We start from the raw sequence: 22,172 nt of genomic DNA on the forward strand, positions 1-22,172 counted from the left end.
CACACACATGCCAACCTGGGGCCCTCCCTGATGGATGCTCCAAACTACAACCAGTGGTGGAGGAAGCCTCTCAGGCACCTGGGGCATCGTGCCCAGGGGTGGGGTGAACAGCCCATAGGGGTGGGGCAGGGAGCGTGGCACCCATAGGGACGGCAAGGGATGAGAACAGCGCCCATAGGGAGGGACAGGACAGGCAGTCCCCATAGGAATTGCATGGGATGGGGAGCGTGGCGCCCATAGGGACGGCATGGGATGAACAGCGCCCATAGGAATGGGGCGTGCCATGGGGCTTCAGCTGCCCTACAGCTGTGGGGGAGGCAGCAGGTGGACAGCATGGAGCCTGCAGGCACCGAAGACACATGGCTTAGGCGCGCTGCAGGCCCCACTGTGAGTGCCGTCTGCCATTTTGTCACCCCCCCTCAGTGGGGACACCTGGGGTGGACCGCACCTACTGTTGCCCCCCTTGCTGCGCCCCTGACTACAACTCCCATCAGCCCCAGCCAGCGTGGCTGTATGATGCTAGGGCTATAGGGAGCTGTAGTACAACAATATCCAGAGTGTGCAAGGATGGTGAAAAGTGTTTTATCACTTGGCTAGCATTCTAACCTTGGAAAACTTACAGAGCTGTTGTCGTGTGTGGGTGGCTAGAGCTCTAGACCCTGTATAAACACAGGAGGGCTGGAGGTACTTTGCTGCTATATGACACAATTCTCTCCAACCTCACCTCACCCCACCCTCCAGCCCTGCTTTTGTTTTTTTGAAGTAGCAACTCATGTTCAAGGCCAGCTTGTGTTCAACCTTGCAGAAGAAGCAAATTAGTGGATGAGGAGTTTGCAAGCCCCTGGGAGCCCTTTGCACCATCCTGCAGTCTCTCACTATGTCTCTTGCTCCCGTCCTGATGTTTCTGCTTCCAGCCTATGAACTGCATCTCCCAGGTCACAAGGGGGTTTGCTTTCTTCCCTCAAAAAGCTTCTCTGCCATTCATTTATTGCTTCATGTCTTTGCATCCAGCCTTTCTCCCAAGCTGGAATTCAGGGTGGCTTCTAGTATTTTAAAACTGTCGTTATGAAATACAAAGTAATAGAGCCCTAAAAACTGTAGAGTTGGAAGGGACCCCGAGGGTCATCCAGTCCCCACTCCCTTGCAATGCAGGGAATCGCAGCCAATAAAAGCAAACCAGTTCTTTCTAAAGAGTTACATCAGATGCATTTTAAAGATACATCAGAACAAGCAAATGAAATCCAGTTCACCCTGAAAGCAGTGCAGTGGATCAGCATCGCCTGGAACCTTAGGGCAATTCCACACTTTTGCTTCCCTGTGCTTCCTAGGCATGGGTCCAAGAAATTTTCTGTTTGCTACTTTCCCTGGGAAAAACCCACTGAATCAGAACGAATGTCAATCCTCAGAAAACCCAACTGGCACTTGTTCTGAGTCAGTGGTAAAGAAGAGGTTTTCCTAGGGAAAGCAATGGAACTTGTGGAAGTGTTGGACGAGCCCTTTGTTTCCAAAGGCCTGTTGGAACAGGGGTTAGGGGTTCAGGAACACACATTGCAATGAAGGGAGGTCTTAGCCTTTCAGATGCTGCTTGGATGTGAAAAGAAAAGGATTTCCGAAAAGAACGAAACAATAGAATTAATCGTAAAAACAACTGAAGCCTTTTTAAAAAAAAGAATTAAAAGCAGCAATAAAGTAAAAAACACATTGGCATTCTAGATATATGGGCAGGCTTGCCTAAACAAAACTGTTTTCAGATGAGAAGAGTACAGTGGAGGTGCTCATCCGATATCAATAGGCAGGGAGTTACAAAATGCATAGGTGTTACTACACCAAAAATATCTATTTTTACAAATGCAGAATGCATATTTTGTGGCTCCTGTAACACTAACACAGAGAGAGAGAGGAGTGGGGAGGACTGGTAGCATGTGATGTTATTTACTCATATTCCAGTAGTTTATTGCTGTTTCAAGCTACAGGCAGATGATCTCAATCCTACAATCATAGAATTGTAGAGTTGGAAGAGACCACAAGGGTCATCTAGCCTAATTCCCTGCAATGCAGGAATCTTTTGCCCAGCATGAGGCTTGAACACATTATCCTCATGCTCTACCAGCTGAACCCTTTGCAGACAACCAGATTAAAAGCAGTAAGAGAACTTTCTGTGCTTTGTCTATCCAAAGAACTCAAGGTGCCATGCATAGTTCTTCACATCACATTCATCCTCACAACAACCCTGTGAGGTAGGTTATTTATCTCTCTCTCTCTCTCTCTCTCTCTCTCTCTCTCTCTGTGTGTGTGTGTGTGTGTGTGTGTACACACACACACACACACACAGAGAGAGAGAGAGACAGACAGACAGACAGACAGACAGACAAACAGACAGACAGACAGACAGACAGAAACAGAGACAGAGAGAGATTCTTTTAGACCTTACTAGAAAAATGTAGATTGCTCTTGCTGTTCTTGATATTGGTCTGTGTGGCTGTGGGGAAGATATTCTGCTTGATTTACTGGTAGGCTGGCCTTGACAGGGACCAGATCCCCAGACATATTTTCTTTTAAACCCTGGGAGGTTGTCTGCTCTGCCTCACAAATGGAATTAAATAATTATTCTCTGTTCCATGCCTCCCTCCAGGATGAGGCTTATTAAAGGCAAGAGCCGGATTGCAGACTGTCTACTATCTCCTCACAGCCTGTCTAGATTGGATTGTGTTCTTTTATCTCCATAATCCCCCAAGCGTTTTAATGCTGGGAAAGTAATGGCATCCTAAAGCCAAATTTAATTTAAGACTTTCCCTCGCTTTTCAGAGTTGGATTTTTTGCAGAGACAGCGATAAGTCTTGCTCACTGTCTGTATTTAAAATATCAATCATGTTTTGAAATTGAGGGATCTTTGCGCGCCCGTACGCGCACACACACAGCAGTCTGGGCTAAAGAGACAGCTGTATGGGTATGTGTTGTATTGAGATGTGATAAAAAGCAGGAAATTGCTCATATATAGAATCGTAGAATCGTAAAGGGACCCAAAGGGTCATCTAGCCCAACCCCCTGGAATGCATGATACTCAACTAAAACACCCTTGAAAGATGACCATCCAGTCTCCAAAAACATATGACAGCCCTTTATATATTTCAAGATGGCTATCCTGTCTCCTCTCAGTCTCCTCTTTCCCAGGCTAAACATACCCAACTCCTTCAACCATTCCTCATCAGGCTCAGTGGGAGAGCATCTGCTTTGCCTGCAGAAGGACCCAGACCCAATCCCCAGGTAAATCTTGGGAAAGACTCATCTCTGGAGAGCTGCTGCTGGTCAATGAACATAAGAACTCAAGAAGAGGCTGCTGCATCAGGCTAAAGGGAGTCCCATCTAGTCCAGCATCCTGTTCTCACAGTGGCCAATCAGATGCCCTGATGAGAAACCCACAAGCAGGACCTGAACCCAAAAGTCCTCTCCCCTCCAGCAGTTTCTATTTTTTTTTAATAATATTTTATTGAGATTTTTAAATACCAATGCAAAATTAATAAACAATGTAACATATTTCATAACATAATTTCATAACTTCTTTGGACTCCCTCACGTCTCCCACTCCCACTTACATCATTATAAATTTTTGCCAGCAATTTATCAACTTGTTTGCGTTCTTATGTCCCGCTCGTTTAAATATAATTAATAATTCTCCAAAAAATTTATATTTTCCTCAATCTCACTTATCATCCTAATTCCAACTATTTTAGTGGTGCTCAATTGTTTGTGATCTAGCATCCTTATTAACATTCAACCAAATTACAATATTTTTGTAGGTAAATCTTGAATTTCTTCCAATCTTCTTCAACCCTCTCCTCTCCCAGGTCTCGGATTCCCTCCAGCAGTTTCTAGCAACTGGCAGTCAGATGCATAACTGGTTTTGATGGTGGAGCCCAGAGTTGCATATGCTTCAGGTTACAGACACTTCAGGTTACAGACTCCGCTAACCCGGAAGTAGTACCTCGGGTTAAAAACTTTGCTTCAGGATGAGAACAGAAATCGTGCTCTGGCGGTGCAGCGGCAGTGGGAGGCCCCATTAGCTAAAGTGGTGTTTCAGGTTAGGAACAGTTTCAGGTTAAGAATGGACCTCCGGAACAAATTAACTACTTAACCTGAGGTACCACTGTATAGCCATTGTGGCTAGTAGCCATTGACAACCTTGTCCTCAATGTATTTGTCCAATCCTCTTTTAAAGGCATCCAAGTTGGTGGTCATCACTGCCTCCTGTGGCAGTGAGTTCTATAGTCTAACTGTGAAGAATGGTTTCCTTCCTAGGGGAGTTGCTCCACCACCATTTTTGTCAGTTTGGTTGCCCTTTCCTGGGCCTTTCCCATCCCTGCTTAATCTTCTCTAAGTGTCTGAATAATGAGCAAGATGGGCCTAAGGCAGCTTCTTATAATATGAATGACCAAAAATTGTTGGAAGGTTGGAAGGCATCCTGAAAAATCAAACACACATGAGGTTTTAATTTTAATTTTTTTTCAACCATTCTGCCAAGAAACATTCATGAAAAACTGTGAGCAGTTTTTGGCTCAGCCAGGACTGCATCAAATCTAAAAATATAATGCTATGTGTGAGATAATTACAGGCTATTGGACTTAGATCAATGTTAGCTTTTCAATGCAAAAACAGAGAGGCATTATGGGGGGAGAACAAGTGGGCAAGTTTGTTTAAGAATAGTTGCTCTGGCAGAGGCCCTTGTTCATAGAATTGAAAGAGAACCCTAAGGTTGTCTAATCCAACCCCTGCAATGCAGGATTAACATTTAAATAATCCCTGATAGACAGCCACCCAACCTCTATTCAACTAAAGCATCCTTGACAGGTGACCATCTAGTCTCTGCTCAAAAACTTCCAATGAGGCACACCTTTCCGTAATAGGTGGGATATAAATATTTTAATAAAATATATGTTATTCAGACTGTCATTTTTTTAAACCAACTGTTATCAACTGATGGCTTTTTAATTGATGTTTTTATTCCCCTCGTTGATATTTTACCTGGCGTGTGTTGCCTTGCTGTAACTTTATGAAAGTGTAGATTACCAAATACCTGCATTGGATGGGGTTGGACTAGATGACTCTGTGGGTACCTCCCAACTATAAAATTCTATGATTCTATGAAATAAAATAAATAAAGGAATTACCTCCCCCACCCCCAACTACAATTAAACCTGACCTTCATAAACCTTCTATCTGAGTGTGGGAGGTGAGAGGTGCTCTTTCTTGCCAATATTCTTCAGCAAAACACTTTCTCCTGATTATGTCCACCACCCTGAGCAGGACTGCATGCTGAGCCTTGCCCTGGAAGAGATGAGATTCTCATGCGTAACAACTCCATCTGGCTATCTTCATGAGCGCAAACCCCGGAGAAGTGTCTCAACTCCCTTTAAAACTTCAGTTGGGATATTTTGTTTTGATGAAAGTAGTGTGTGTGTTGTTGTTGTTGTTGTTTTTACTGCGCAATTATAATAAACAAAGTCATCTGATTCTCAACCATTGTAAGGAAGTTGAGAACCTAAGCAAATGAAGATTTTGTATTCTGCAACACTTCCGATAATTTTTTTTTTAGCATGAAGCTGGTCAATTATTTCCAGGTGTTACTTGATTTGGTTAAAACATGCACAAGAACATGAGAAGAGCCTGCTGCTGGATCAGGACAAAGGGGGCTCACCCAGTCCAGCTTCTACTTTCCCCAGTTGCCAACCAGGTGCCTATTCTGGGCCTTAGCACAACAGTTCTCCTCCCCTGCAGTTTCCAGCAACTGGTGTTCAGAAGCACTGCTGCCTCAAACCATGGAGGCAAATAGCCCTCTCGATAGCCCTCTCCTACATGAATTTGTCCAATACTATTTCAAAGCCACTTAGATTGGGGGCCATCACTGCTTCCTGTGGCAATGAGTTCCATAGTTTACCTGATAGGTCAAAAACTCGATGGACATCCAAATCATTGTTGCATCTCATTATATACAACACATTTCATTGTGCAATGTCTTGCAAACCCATTTTCCACCCCTGCTGCCCCAATAAATTCACTGGTGGTGATGATAGTACTAATTTTGGATATTTATCCCTGCTTAACATTAATATCTCATAAACTATGGAACTTACTCCCACAAGTGGCAATAATGCTCACCAGCTTGAACAGCTTTAAAAGAGGATTGGACAAATGAAGCTTTTGATGGCTACAAGCAATGGTGGCTTGGCTTTGCCTCCCCAGTCTAGAGGCAGCAATGCTTCTGAACACCATTTGCTGAAATCATAGGAGAGGAGGGGGCTCATGGGTTCAGGTCCTGCTTGGAGACGTTCCATTGGAGCATCTGGTTGGCCAGTGTGAGAGCAGGATGGTTGGCTAGATGGGCTGCATTTGGCCTGATCCGGCGGGCCAAATGGACTTCCTATTGGGGCATCTGCTTGGCCACTGTGAGAAAAGGTTGCTGGACTAGATGAGCCATGGGTCTGATCCAAGAGGGCTTTTCTTATGCTTTTGCATTACAAATTGGCTAAAACATACAAAACTCTTGTCAGCGCATTGCTGAACAGAAACACGCATCCACCAGAATTTGCCTCCTCCCTTGCAACCTGCTCTGTTTCAATCCACTGCGTAGCACAAAAGCCCAGTGGAAGTATTTATTTCCAGACGGTCTCTCTTCCTACACTAACGGAAGTAAAATTAGACTTCGGGGAACAGATTGCTGGAGGGGCGGCAGACTGAGGCTGCCAAATCACTCTCCAAGCGCGCCATCTCAGGCTTTGTAGCAAAATGACTATCATTGTCACCATGAATTAAAACAAACTCAACTGTTGATGGATGGTTTCTTCAGAATGGCTGAGGGAGAGAGGGCGGGTCTGATGGATGGATGAACAGTGCCGTTCTAATTCATGCACTCCAAGGAAATTTTAATTAATGCAAACAGGAACCATTTTGTATTGATACAGCAAGCAGCAGTGGTTAAGAACATATGAATGCAAGTGCCTTCTGGGTCATCCCAAAAGGAGCCCATCTAGTCCAGAATCCTGTTCTCACAGTGGACCACCAGCTGCCCTAATGGGAAGCCAACAAACAGGACCTGAGCACAAGAGCAGCACCTTCTCTTCCTGCAGTTTCCATCGTTATTCAGAATCATGACTGCCTCTTCAACTTAAAACAAAGCAAGATGCTAGTCCTCATAGTTCCAAACAAATGGACTGGATTACATAGGCACCTAAGAAGCTGCCTTAGAATGACTGAGAGAATTGGGCCCATCTAGTTCAGCGATGCCTACACTGACTGGCAGAGGTTCTCTGGGGTTTCAGGCAGAGAGTCTTTTCACAGCCATGTCTGAGACGCCATTGGGGATTGGACCTGCGGCATTCTGCATGCAAAGTGGATGCTCCACCTCTGAGCTACAGCCCCCTCCATGTTGTTATTATAGAAGCACTTCTTCTAAACTGAACAGCGCTTGGATTGACTTGTTTATTACATTTCTCTGTTACAAGGCAGCAGATGCTACATAAAAGAAAATTAAAAATCCTGCCATGTTAACATATAGTGGGAGTGGAATTGTAGGTGCAGATTAAATACAACAAACCTCCCTAGCCTCCTCTTCTCACAGTGGCCAGCCTGAAGCCCAATGGCAGAACCTGAGGACAAGAACACTCTCCTCTCCTGCAGTTTCCACCAGTTGATATCTAATTGTAGAGGCAGAAAACAGCCATTGTGGCTAGTAGTCATAGAAAACCTTACCCCCCCCTCCTCCTCCTCCTCCTCCATGAATTTGTCCAATTCTCTTTTAAAGCCTCCAAGTTGGTGGCCCTCACTGCCCCCTGAGGGAGTGAGTTCCATAGTTTAACTACATGCTGTGCAAAGGACTTTCTTTTATCCATCCTGAATCTTCCTACACCCAGCTTCATTGCATGTCCCCAAGTTGGGGGGGGGGACTTTTCTGTATTGACTTTCTCTGTGCCATGCATAATTTTATAAACTTCCATCATGTTGCCTCTTACTCACTTTTTCTCTAAACTAAGAAATCCCCAATGCTGCAACCTTTCGTCATAGGGCTGTCACTTCTTTGATCTTTTGGGTTGCCCTTTTTCTCAACCTTTTCCAACTCTACAGGGATTCCTGACTGTTAGATCCAGTCGCGGACGACTCTGGGGTTGCGGCGCTCATCTTGCTTTACTGGCCAAGGGAGCCGGCATTTGTCTGCAGAGAGCTTCCAGGTCATGTGGCCAGCATGACTAAGCCACTTCTGGCAAACCAGAGCAGTGCACAGAAACGCCATTTCCTTTCCCACTGGAGCAGTACCTATTTATCTACCGGTACTTGCACTTTAACGTGCTTTTGAACTGCTAGGTTGGCAGAAGCAGGGACCAAGAAATGGGAGCTCACACCATCACGGGAATTTGAACCTTCTAATTGGTAAACCCTGGGCTCTGTGGTTTAGACCACAGTGCCACCCGCGTCTACAATATCCTTTCTCAGGCAGGTGAGTGACCTTCACAGGCCAGCCTGTAGACAGATAGATAATTAGATTTACTTACTTACTTACTTACTTACTTACTTACTTACTTATTTACTTACTTATTTCAACAGATTTATACACCACTTGATTGCCAAACCCCCCCACCCCCACCCAAACCACAAAGCAGTTTACAAAGAGAATGAAGCAATTTGTAACTCATGTAAAATATTTGCCCATAACAAGATACATTACCCAATAAGCCATCAATTGCCTTTAGGAAGAGACTCTAGGAAGAGACTGATTGCAGCGTTAGCTGGTAGAGAAGGTGTCCAAGTCGACACTTACCTTTCAGAGCCAGAGGTTGGAAAATAAACAACAGGGTGGGAAATTCACTTTCATGCCTAGCTTTGAAATTCCCACTATTATTATTATTGTGGTGTTGTTCCTGGAAATAGTAAATGGTACCAAATTTTTGCTGTGATCTAGCAAAGTCAGTCTTGCTGCTAGGCCCAAGGACTGAGGAAGTTATAACTATCAATTATTTTATTTTATCATAAAATTTATACACTGTTTGATTGTGTTTTTGGGAGGGGGACACAACCTCAAAGGGGTTTACGAAAAGAATAAAACAATAACGTTATCAGTATATTTTAAAAATCAGCAATACACTAAAAACAGATTAAAATGTACATCAACATTCTACATGGGGTAAAAAGGTAAAGGTACCCCTGACTGTTAGGTCCAATCACGGACGACTCTGGGGTTGTGGCGCTCTTCTCGCTCTATAGGCCAGGGGAGCCGGCGTTTGTCCGCAGACAGCTTCTGGGTCATGTGGCCAGCATAACTAAGCCACTTCTGGTGAACCAGAGCAGCGCACGGAAAATCCGTTTACCTTCCCACCAGAGCAATACCTATTTATCTCCTTTCACTTTGACGTGCTTTCAAACTGCTAGGTTAGCAGGAGCAGGGACCAAGCGACGGGAGCTCACCCTGTCCCAGGGATTTGAACCGCCAACCTTCCAATCGGCAAGCCCTAGGCTCAGTGGTTTACACCACAGTGCTACCCGTGTCCCTTCTACATGGGGTAAGGTAAAGGTAAAGGGACCCCTGACCATTAGCTCCAGTCATCACCGACTCTGGGGTTGTGGCGCTCATCTTGCTCTATAGGCCGAGGGAGCTGGCGCACAGCTTCCGGGTCATGTGGCCAGCATGACTAAGCCACTTCTGGTGATCCAGAGCAGCGCACAGAAACACCGTTTACCTTCCCGCCAGAGCGGTACCTATTTATCTACTTGCACTTTGACGTGCTTTCGAACAGCTAGGTTGGCAGGAGCTGGGACCAAGCAACGGGAGCTCACCCTGTCACGGGGATTCGAACTGCCGACCTTTCGATCAGCAAGCCCTAGGCTCAGTGGTTTACACCACAGCGCCACCTGCGTCCCTTCTACATGGGGTAGGCTTGTCTAAATGAAAATGTTTGTAGTGGACTCTGAAAAGAGAACAATGAAGGGACCTGCCTGGTTTCAAGAGACTGAGTTCCAAAGTCCACAGGTGCTGCCACACTTAAAAAAACAACAACAGAGTTCTTGGAAATGTGGAATGGTTATTCTGTGCCAGTGGTTGAGTGAGTGCAGGTGGGGCAAGGCAACATTGCGAGTAAACTGGTCCCTGTATCTTGCAAGATTTGGCCCTTTTCCCCTACTGCAAAGCTCACCTATTTCAAGCACTATGTGCCATCAAACTTCTTCCTGGAAGATGCAAGTGGTGAGGAACAGGGCCCAGCTTCTCCAGACAATTAAAATCAGTGTGTGTCCCTTTAAGAGGGGGCTCCCCATCCCTCAGGCAGAGCATAAAGCTAATGCAATGAGGCAGTTGCCATGGTAACAGCACCAACATCATTTTTTGAAAGGGGTGGGGAGAAAAGAAAGCAAAAGGGAGTCTTCCAGAGCAAATTGGCATCCAGCAGTAAAACCCACATCTGATGCCAGCGCATATGTTAATCTGGCCAATGGGTAACATCTATTTAAGAGATGGCTCTTCCTTTAAAAAAAAAAGTGTATTTGTGTTTCATGAGTGTGCCTGTGTGTGCCAGAATTATGCGTGTTTTAAACTGCTGCTCACACCAGGAGATTCTTCCCTCAATCCCCAGAGCCTGACTGCTTGCTAAATATTATTTTTTTCCTATCCTCCTCCTCTTTCTCCATTGCTCTATGAAGCGCGTTAAGAGTACTGCCATTATTTATTGATTTATTTAAATTTATTATTATAATACTGCTCACTATAGAATATTAAATTATTTGATGTTGTTATTTATTTATCTATTTGTTGTTGTTTTTTAAATTGTACACTGCTGTGTCATAATAAAAGCATCAGCGTGGTTTACAGCAACGAAAACATAAAAACATGCACTAAAAGCATTAAACAGTTTAAAACAGACATCAATTAAGCACTGTGGAAGGATGCACTCTTGTTTTGTTGGAAATAAATGTCATTCATAAAAAGAAAAGATCACTGGTATCCATTTTATGTTTGCATCCATGGTCAACACTGTTTCTCTTCTAGAAGAGTCAAAGATGAGGATGTCAAAGAATCATAGAATTGTATAACTGGAAAGGCACCCAAAGGTCACCTAGCTAAATAATCCCTGGCAGAAGGCCACCCAACTTCTAAAAAGTCTCCAGTGAAGGAGAGTCCACCACCTTCTGAGGGAGTCCTTTCCACTGCCAAACAACCCTTGCCACCAGAAAGTTCTTCCAAATTTTTCAGATTCTCCTCTCCTGTCATTTGAATTTCCTTTGCTGGTGGCTTTTAAAGAGAGGTTAGAATCCCACAGGGATTCCTTAGCTGTGCTTCCTGCATTGCAGGGGGCTGGGCCCTTCTATGATTCCATGAGTCTGACATGGGGAAGGTGTGTTGTGGTTTGGGATAAATGCCCTCCTTGGCCAAATTGGGAGCCAGTGCCTAGAGGAAGCAGTGGTGCAGCTGCTCACCCTTCTATAGATACCTACTCTAGATTTCCAGAGATTATTCTTGGCAAGCTGTTAGAGCATTGCTGCCTATACATTATGCCTCTAAAGCACATTCTTTCCCTCAAAGAATTCTGGGTACTGTAGTTTGTGCCTCACGTAATTGTGATTTCCAGAAACCCTGAACAAACCACAGTGGTCACCATCTTGATAATTTGTGTCCTATTTTTATACAAGAAGCATAAGACAGCATGTGATTTTCTTCTGAATTTGTAAATATTTGGGGTTTTTTAAGCACTCTGCTGCTGCCACTGCAGTTAAAGTCTATCATTAGATGGTGACCTGTTCAGGATTCTTTGGCTGTGATTCCTGCATTGCAGGACAGAATGACCCTTGTGGTCACTTCCAACTCTAAATATTCGATGATCCTATTATTATTATTATTATTATTATTATTATTATTATTATCATGTCCATATTGCAGTTGGAATGAACAAGCAAAAGGGGGAAGGTGCTCTGAGTCAGGATCTCACTGGAAAATCCTACCACTGTGAGTTTCTCGGTGGGAAGAGGCAGCAGTGTCAGCATTTGGGGAATCAGGGCTTTGGAATATAGGACGCAGCTCAGAGGTATATCTAGGGGTTGGTGAAACTGGTCTCCACCATGGGCACAGGCCCAGGGTGGTGCAAAAACCACTCCAGAAAACCATCTCTAGTTATCTGTGTAAGGTTGTGAGTTTAGGCAAGAGCTGGGAGCTGAGCTGTAAGAGAAGTGCCAAGGTGATGTGAAGGTAGACCACTGGAGACTATGGCGTGTATAATGTATATTATTGTGGCAATGTGACACCTCTGTCATGGTGAGATCTTGCACCATGGCACAAAGATGCGTGAATTTTTTCGCCCTTCCTCCTTGCCACACAATTACTCCAGATGCTTCAAGAACTTGAGTCACATAAAATGTAGTCATTTCTAATGTGACTATTGCAGTAAAGTGTGTGGTTTTTTCCCTGTGGGGGTTCTGATACAGCTTGCCAAAGGCAAAAGGGACCCTAGGTACACCTCTGAAACTTCCTTATACAGAGTCATGCTGGTCCAACTAGCTCAGTGGTGTAGACACTGACTGGGAGCAGCAGCAGCTATCCAGGGTTTCCCAGCCCTATGTGGAGACACCACTGGGCTTGAACCTGGGAACTTCTGCATGCAAAGCAGGTGTCCTGTACGTTGAGCTACCTCTCTTCCACAGAGGGACTGCTCCTCCTGGGAAGGCTATTACTGCCAGGGCGTGTCCACTCAGTCACTGCCCCCCCACCCACCCACAAAGCTCCTTCACCTTGCATATTCAAAGCAAAGCAGTTGTCATTATTGGAGGGGGGGAGCACCCAGTATTTTCCAGTTTATCTCCAGTAAAGGTTCACTCAGCACATGGATCTGCCCCTGAACTCCCCCATCCGTGGGAATTTTGGGGTGGAGAGGGCATGAAGGGTAGTTGAAACGGGAGGTTTAGAGGAGGGGCTACGTTTTCCCATATGGAGCTGGGGTGCATCTTCAGAAGTGGAGGTTGACCATAGAGAGCTGTTCTCGATCTGGGGGGAGGGGAAGTCTTTCCAAACACCCTGGACCCCTGGTCAGCCCCCTTCCCCTCCCTCCCAATGCATCCACCCACCCGATCCAGCCTCACTTTCCCTCTGTTTAGTCAAATTCACCCCGCCTTGGCTGATGTCACATCCTGCTCCGACAGCCCCCCCCTTCCTAGTCAGTGCCTTGCAAAGCTTCCTCTCTTTCTCTCTTTTTCTTATTTTTAATCCTTACTTTACCCCCCCCCCTCCTTTCCTCCTTCCTCCTCAACCCCCCCGCTTTTTTCCCCAAGGCAAACTTTTGGCAGGAGAGAGAAAGGAGAAAGACACACCATCCTTTGGGGTTGGCTTGAAATCCTTCCTCTCCGATGCTTTTCCGATCAGGGGAGCCATTGAAACACCCAGTGGGGGGGAATCATATAACCAGAGACCGGGAAAGGAAAGAGCTCTGAGAGGACGAGAGATAGAGGGGAACTGGGGGGCGCATTGCCAGAAATAGAGGAAGATGCCCGGGGCCGCTGAAGCTGGTCGCTGTCCCTTCCCAGGGTGGTGCTGAACCTCCTCAAGAGAGGCAGCGAAGCATCCTTTGCAACGGGCTGCGACGGAATCCGGGAGCTGAAGAGGCGGCGGCAGCAGGAAGGAAGAGACCCCCACCCCACCAAGCCCCGAGGACGAGGCGGCTCAGTCTATGCCCGAGCCTGGAGCCCCCCGCAAGAGCCATGCGACCCGCCAGCAAGCTCCTCAGCCTCCTCTTCCTCCTCCTGATGGGCACAGAACTCACCCAAGTAGGTGCCTTTCACCCTAACGTCACCCCATCCTTCCTTCCCCCTCCCATTAATGCCATGCACAACCAACACCACTCCACACACACACACACACACACACACACCAAAGCACAGAAGCTTTTCAGCTGTCCCCTCTCCACCATTTCCCCTCACCCCACATTTACAAACCAGCATGCCATTAAAGGTCATTATTATCTTCTCCTCCTTCTGTGGGACGGGGGGGGGGCTAAAATTGGTCTGGAGAGAGTGGGGTGTCTAAGGCTGATGTATTTCATTTATGGAGAACCGCTGCATCTTTGGAGACCAGATGCCTGAATGCTCCCCGGCGCGCGCACACAAGCTGCAACTTCAATTAAAAGTTGAGGTCCTGCCCCAAAGGGCAGAGTCCCTTTTTCTGTTGTGCTTTCGCACTTTTCGTTTGGGGCGAAAGAGTGGGAAGGAGAGGAGACTGAGGTCAGGGGTGGCAGGAGCTATCCAGTGTCCTGAAGACGGGTGCTGGGTGCTTCCCTCACCACCCACAAGCTTGGGAGTGGTGCGGAGCAGGTGGGACGCTAGGGAGGAAGGGAGGGAGGGAGGGGGGAAATGGGGGCGTTGCTTCTAGGGGAAGCCTCTAAAGGAAATCTGGCCTGGCAGATACTTCTCAAGTTACTTAGCAAGTGGATAAGCCAGGGGGAGATGGGCAACCAAGACTTGAAACTGAAAAAGAGGCTGCAGACCTCAAAATATCTATTATTTCATAGATTTCAAGAATTGTAGAGTTGGAAGGGACCCAAGGGGTTTACTACTCCAACCCCCTGCAATGCTTCTGACTATGTATGCTTCCAAGTTCAGATTCTACAACCTGTGTCTTTTCCTACCCTTTCAAGAAAAATCAAAGGAAGTGGAGGGTGTTGGGATTTGTAGAGAGTGGTATTCAAATGCCACTTGGATGTTTCTTGCTGGAAGAGTGTGGGAGCCCTTCCACCACCTTCACTTTCCCCTCCCCCAACCAGGTAAATGAGTCTGCAAGGGAGAAAAAGATGACTTTTTTCACAGGGAGTTATTTGCTTTTCTTTAGCCCGTTTTTCCATCCCGTGCTGGGGAGAGGGCATGGTGAAAAGTCCTCTGGATATGTTGTATCCAAGCTGTGTCTAAAGAGAGAAAGGAAGCGAGTAAATAGGAATAAGAAAAGGACCCTCTATTAAAGAATCCCTGTTCTCTACTCTGTTCAGAGGGGGAAATCCTGCCATTTTCCTGCCTTTTACATCCCTTCCCTTGTTTCCCTGCCTGGTTTCCTTTGAACCTGAAATGTATTGAAGAGAGCACATCTTTAAAACTGCTTCCAACACAGGTCTGTTAATAATACTGGTGGCTAACTGGGAGGGTGTTAGAAGGATGTGGGTTTAAAAAAAAATCAGGGATGGGGAGAGAGGGTTTGGGATTGGGGAGGTCTGGCTTGTGGGGGGAGGCTGAAGAAGGCTTGCACCTGGCAACCAAAATTTCGGTGTGAGTGTGTGGAGAGACAGGGGGGTGATCATGCCTATTAAGGGAAACTGCACATGTCCCAGGGTTGGACAAAGGCAAGGGTGAAACGGGAAAGACTTGCCCTGAAATTGACAAAGAGCAGCTGGTCTGTTAATGTGCTGAGACAACACTGTGTTAAAGTATCCCTGCTGAGTGGTACAATTCTCTATCTCCCACCTACCCCCATAGATGAATAGGGAAGGCATTTCTTTCATGGGGTGTCTCAGACTGGTAGCTGGTGCCCCTTCCCTACCCACCATCCCCATCCCTCCAGTGCAGCCCATACTCCTCCAAATTGCATTTATGATCGTAGGCACCTGTTCTCCCCACACTGATTCCTCCCTCCCCATCTTTTTGGTCAAGGACAATGGAGGCATTTGTCAGGGAGAGAGGGAGGGGAACAGGTCCTTGCATTCTGCATCTGGACACAGGAATAGTGAGGGGAGAGGCAAGTAGGAAAGTAGATGAGGAGGACCAATGAGACAGGGACAGGCTTCACTCAGCATCACTCTCAGGTTTATTGCATATACCCCAGAGATGGAGGGTGGTGGGTGAACCGGGTGGCAGAAAGGGCATGGCTTGTTTCCTGTGTCCTGAGACTGGTGGTGGTGACAATAATAAGAAATCAATTATTATACACACACACACACACACACACACACACACACACACACACACCATGCTTAATTGGGGAAGGGCCATGGCTCAAGTGGCAGAACACCTGCTTTGCATGCAGAAGGTCCCAGCTTCAGTTCCCAATGGCATCTCCAGGTGGAGATAAGAATGTTCTCTGCCTGAAACCCTGAGGAGCAGCTGCCAGTCAGTGTCTAACTCAGTACAAGGCAGCCTTCTGTGTTCCTATTCAAATTAGCCTTTTACTCAGAACCATGAATCTTAATTTATTGGTGGGGGGAGAGGGGGCCACACAGCTCAGTGGCAGAGCATCTGCAGAAGGTTCCCCCATTTCTATTTATTCAGAACAATGAGGACTAGGCTGTTACTTTTTGTTTAGGGGAAGGGCCATAGTTTAGTGGCGCAGCATCTTCTTTGCATGCAGAAGGTCCCACATTCAACCCCAAATGGCATCTCCAGGTGGGGTTGCCTGAAGTCCTGGAGAGCTTCTGCTGCCAGTCAGTGTAGACAATACTGAGCTACATGGACCAATGTTTGGACTCTGCACAAAGCAGCTTCCCATTAACTGAATTATGATTTGATAAATGCATATCCAGAGATTAATATTAATGTTGTTGTTATTTCCAAACCAGAGCATCACTGATGATGACCACAAGTTGCACAACAGTTTACAGTACTGAAAGCATGTTACAGGGATTCAGTCATCCTTACATAACAACTCTGAGAGGCATTTCAATATTGTTGTTACTTATCCCCTACAATGCAGGCTGAACGGGGGGTGGGGGGTGGCAGGTAAGCCGAAATGAATTTATGGCTGAGGTGAGATTTGGAGGAGGGTGTCTCCTAGTCCTCTGTGCACTCTTTGCCAGAAAGGTCTGGTGTGGTAATGGTGGCATTGGAAAGAACGTCTCTGAATGTGTGGGTTTCATTCTCCTGGCTTGCACTGCTCCATTCCCATCACAGGCCCACTTCCATCATCCTGAAGACCTCCTGATAGGAAGTGTCCTATCTGTGGGGTGCCTTCTCCTGCACAACACAGGGGTTGGTTGGAGATGTAGGGGATTTTTATTTCTTTATTTCATGAAATTTATGCACTGCTTAATTTAAAAACAACAACCTCAACGTAGTTCCCCCCCCCAAAAAAAATTGGGGGGCGAATAAAATTATCAATAAGAAAAATTAAGAGTAATTTAAGACTTCCAGAAAAGTTAAAATAACAGTAGAGATAAATCAGATTAAAACTCGGAGCAACTTTCTAAACATCCAAGTAGGTTTGTCTGAACATAGATGCTTTTAGCAGGTGCCAAAAAGAGAAGGTGAAGATGCCTGCCCATTTTTAATAGGCAGGGAGTTCCAAAGTGTAGGTGCTGCGACACTAAAATATCAATTCCTTACAAATGCACAATGGTTATTATGTGGCTCTTGTCACAGTGACAGTTCTACCCATCACAGCAGTCAAGTGGGCATATATGAGGGATGATGTGATCTTTTGGGAAATCTGCATAAGGCTTTATACACCAATACCAGCACCTCGAACCTAGCCTAGATTTATTATGTGAATATTGTGTAGTAGATTGGAAGGCGTGGTTGTGTGGGCTTCCAGGAGAATAGCAAAAGTTCCTGCCTGCTGTAGTTGGTTGTTGGGCATGCAAACAGACCTGAGGCGAGGGCTGTGGAAATATTTCCATTTCCACAGTTCCAAGTTAGAAGCAGCAGGGTGGTGTTGGGAGCTCACTTCTGGAGGAAATGCTTCTCTCACACACATTTCTGACCATACATCTGACTGGATGCTGCTAAAGCATCTCCAGGCTCCCAGTTAAATCCTGATGAATATAAGGGTATAGGAAGATAGATGGATGGATGGTCCATTGCTGTATACGGCAACTTTCTAAATTCTATTGTAATCTCACCCTTTGTTCAGAACAATGAGGACTGGAATCTTGCCTTATAGAGGTGAAGGGCCACCGCTTAAAGCTAGATAAACTGCTTTGTGTGAAGAAAGTCCCAGATGGCAATTGCCCCAATTGCATCTCTAGACAGTGCTGGGGAAAGGCTCCAACTTGAAAACCTGGACCCCACACTGAGCTAGATGGACCAATGATCTAACTCAATATAAGACAGCTTTCCTATGTCCCTGGGAAGGGCAGTAGCTCTCTGCTTTGCATGCAGAAGATTCTAGATTAAACCCCTGGCATCTCCTGGTAGGGTCAGGAATTTTCCCTGCCTGAAACCCTGCTGAGATGCTGCCAGTCAATGTTGACAATTCTGAACTTGATGGACCAAGGATTCTATGTCCCTGCTCCTTGCTTTGCTAACTCAATGCTATTTGATTTCTGCAAAGGAATCAAATTGAAGCTCTTGCTCTTTCACCACCTACCTAGCCCAGATTCTAATTCCTGGACTCTGCAGGGGTTTCAGGTTTCCATTAATCTTGCTCACCTGACACACACAGTCCTCACTAATGGCTTTATTCCAGACGCCACCCAGTCCCCATTGCCTGCAGGATCTCATTTATATTTCTGTGCCAAATCTACATTTCCAATTCCTTCTCCTGGCCATTCTCTTTCTCCTCCAAGCCACTGTCTCTCCATCCCTGCTGAAAACCAGCCCAAGAAAGGCATCATTGACCTTTAAGGAGATATAATGTTTTGGTCCATGGGGAAAGGCTTGTGTTTGTTCATGATGGCTCAGAAAAACAATGTTCGTGGCTAAATGCAACAATATGCAATCTGCTTTTGGAGCCAATGGGACAGACGTTGCAATAGCGTAGCAAAGGCACCGGGTTGACCCAAAGATTAGGGGGGCTGATGCACGTTGCACTCATGTGACATCACACATGTCTCCCAACATTATGCATCCTAGCAGAAAGCTGGACCAGCCTGAGTGGTGTAGGGAGATACCATGCAGGCTGGTGCAGCCTTCCACTAGGCCTCACTGGTCCCCATGGCGTCAGAAGATGCTGCAGGGGCTGGCACAGCCTAGCACGAGGTCGCACAAGCCTGTGCGGCATCTCCCAACACTGTACAGGCCAGTTCAGCCTTCCACTAGTGTCAGGAGATGTTGCACAAGCAGGTGTGACCTTGCATCTCCCCACAGTATCTCCTGACACTGTGCAGGCCATTGCAGCCTTCCATTGATGCTACGCTGTGCTCGGCTTGGCAATTCAGCCTTCTTCACCCTCTCAGTATTTGGGGGACTGAGGCCCCTGTTAAGAAATATTGAGGAGGCTGATGACACCTCCACCCCCTAAAGTCTACAGCACATGCCTGAGTAGAGTAGGAAGATCGGCTCATAAGAGCATAAGAAAAGCCTGGCTGCTTGATCAGGCCAACGGCCCATCTAGTCCAGCTTCCTGTTCCCACAATGGCCAGCCAGATGTCTCATAAAATGGTGAATGAAAGCAGACTAGAGAAGGATGAAATGGGAAGTGGAATTAAAGAGGACTCAGAAACTTTGTAGAACAGTATGAACGATTGCTAAATTAGGAGGGCGAGGTGGTAGAGGCAACAGATGGTAAAATGGAAAAGTCCTTCACACAGGTGTCTCGAGGAACGGAACAGCCAAATGGCGGAGTTGTGATGTTGGAGGAGTGGAATAGAGCCATGGATGGAGAGATGGAGAGACATTCTGAGCTGGCAGAGATAGAGTTGAGAGGGAAAGGACTCTGTGTACAACTTGGAGTGAATTCAGAGGGGAAAGCTATCAAACCTCTGGCACTTTTCTTGGAAAAAATAATGAAAGAAGCGTAAATGGAAGGGATAATTTTTAAAATCAAGATGTAAAACCACTGCAAATACAACAGGAAATGGGAATGGAAGATACAGATTTGGGTGCAATCTAATTTATACATAATAAGTAAAGAACTATGGAATATAATTTAATTAATTTAATATATTATCATAGCGGAGTGTGGACAAGGCTGGAAGGATTTGATTTGATTAGAGAAAATCTATTGCTGGCATTTATTAATAATTATTATTATAAATATATTTTTGGACTTTATTATATAAAAAAGAAAATCTGTTTTGTCTGAAAGGGAATCTGTCTGGGTCTGAAGACTGGGAAAATATTGCCTAACAGAAAGTTGATTGGTTGGGTGTCATTCTAGAGTGAATATTTTGAACAATTTCCTTTATGTAACTGACAGGTAGAAAATTGGAAATCCTTTATATTTTCCTATTTTTTGAGTTTCCTTTTCTCTCCCCCCCCTCTGTTTTTGTTTTTATTTAGATTTGTTTCTTTTATCTTCTTGTAATCCAAAAAAAACCTGAATAAAATCTTATTTAAAAAGCGACAATGATGAAAGGAACCAGGTTCAGTCCCTGATAACACGCAGCTAAGGCTACGGAAATAAAACCCTGGAGAGCCACAGCCTATCAACAGTACTTAGCTAGACAAAAACAATGGTCTGACTCTGCCTAAGGCTGTTTTCAAGGTTCCTGTTTAATTCAGCAATTCATTCCAAACTAGGGGGCACAGCTCTCTCATAGAGCACCTGCTCTGCATGCAGAAGGTCTTGGATTCAATCCCTTATGGCATCTCCAAGTGAGGCTGGTAATGTCCCCTGCCTGAACCCCTGGAGAGCTGCTGCCAGTCATTGTAGGAAGAGTTGAGCTAGATGGACCTGGGGTTTGACTCGGTATCAGGCAGCTTGCTTCCTTCCTACGTAATTCATCAGAACTAGGTGGAACAGAATCTTCTTTAGTTTGGTGGTCAAGGGCCATAGCTCAGAGGTAGAGCACCTGCTTTGCATGCAGAAAGTCCCAGAATTAATCCCCAGTGGCATCTCCAGGTAGGGCTGTGAATGTCCCCTGCCTGATGCCCTGGACAGATACTGCCAGTCAGTGTAGACAATATTGAGCTGGATGAACCAGCGAGCTGACTCAGTATAAGGCAGCTTTTTATATTCTAGATTTGTCAGTTCATAGCAAGTCCATGACTGAGCTGGGTCTTTTCATGCTTTTGATTGCTTTATTCCGACCTGTTCTCTTATGAGGTGTGGGAACCTATAAACTGAGATGATGCACTAGACATGTCGGTAATGAGTAGCACTTAGCAAACTGTGTACAGATCACTTTGCATTCATTATCTTAATAATCTTTATAGTAATCAATTATGGTAGGATGTGTTTGGGGGTCTTTGCTTTATTTTGCCACCCCTTCCCCTGAATCAGACTATTTCATTCCATTTCTCATTTCTCCCGTCATAACTTTATTTCCAACCCCTGCCATTTCTGCATCAATATGCAAAAAAGAAATATCCCTTGTAAAGATTTGCTTGTGTTTTCACACACTTCTCTCCTAATATGCCCCAAAACATGTACATTTTTGCAAGAAATTTTCCTTAATCAGCGTAATGTTATATGCCACCCCAATCTCCATGAGTGGTGCGAGATTCCAGGGGTTGCAAGCAGCGCCAGATTTAGGTTTGATGAGGCCCTAAGCTACTGAAGGTAATGGGGCCCTTTATATGTCCAGCTGTCCTTTATCAACAACAAATTGTCGGTGTTTTGTGCTGAATATATGCTATATGGTAATTTATTAAACTAATAATTTATGAAATCCCCACGACGGGGTGAGCTCCCGTCGCTTAGTCCCTGCTCCTGCCAACCTAGCAGTTCAAAAGCACATCAAGTGCAAGTAGATAAATAGTAGGTACTGCTCTGGTGGGAAGGTAAACGGCGTTTCTGTGTGATGCTCTGGTTTCGCCAGAAGTGGCTTAGTCATGCTGACCACATGACCTGGAAGCTGTCTGCGGACAAACGCCAGCTCCCTCGGCCAGTATAGCGAGATGAGCGCTGCAACCCCAGAGTCGTCCGCGAAAGGACTTAACGGTCAGGGGTCCCTTCACCTTTACCTTTTAATAGGTATCTAAAGCCATTTGCACACCACAAATAGGAGCCTACACAACACAAGATACTGTTGCTGTGTGTAGGTTTTATTTTATTTGTTTTATATTTTGGAAATGTACATCCAGGGTTTTTTTTTCCTTAAAATTTTTTGGGGACCTCCAAGAGAGAGGGGCCCTAAGCTATAGCCTGTTTAGCTTATACGTAAATCCAGCACTGGTTGCAAGTGGTTTACTTACATATACATACAACCTGCACCTAGATGGAGAGAGTGCAGGTCATTTACATCCCAAGAGGGTCCTGTTTCTCCCATTGCTGTAGCCTCAGATTCCAAGAGACCCCAAATATCATGTCTGACCCTCTTTGCAGCATAAAACAGACTGCCTGACTTCATTCTGTGTGG

At 45.6% G+C, this 22,172-nt stretch overlaps 1 protein-coding gene across 1 annotated transcript in view; it reads left to right on the forward strand.

Annotated features, from left to right (window-relative positions):
* The first annotated feature begins 13,150 nt into the window (after positions 1–13,150).
* The window catches only part of OLFM1 (olfactomedin 1), a 50,650-nt gene continuing 41,628 nt past the window's right edge, over positions 13,151–22,172 (forward strand). The window contains exon 1 of the mRNA XM_079961376.1: positions 13,151–13,785. Coding sequence (XP_079817502.1) covers positions 13,720–13,785 — 66 coding nt within the window. The 5' untranslated portion in view covers positions 13,151–13,719. The remainder of the gene's footprint in view (positions 13,786–22,172) is intronic.

Source organism: Podarcis cretensis (genome assembly GCF_951804945.1).
Source record: "Podarcis cretensis genome assembly, chromosome: Z".
NCBI lineage: Eukaryota > Metazoa > Chordata > Lepidosauria > Squamata > Lacertidae > Podarcis > Podarcis cretensis.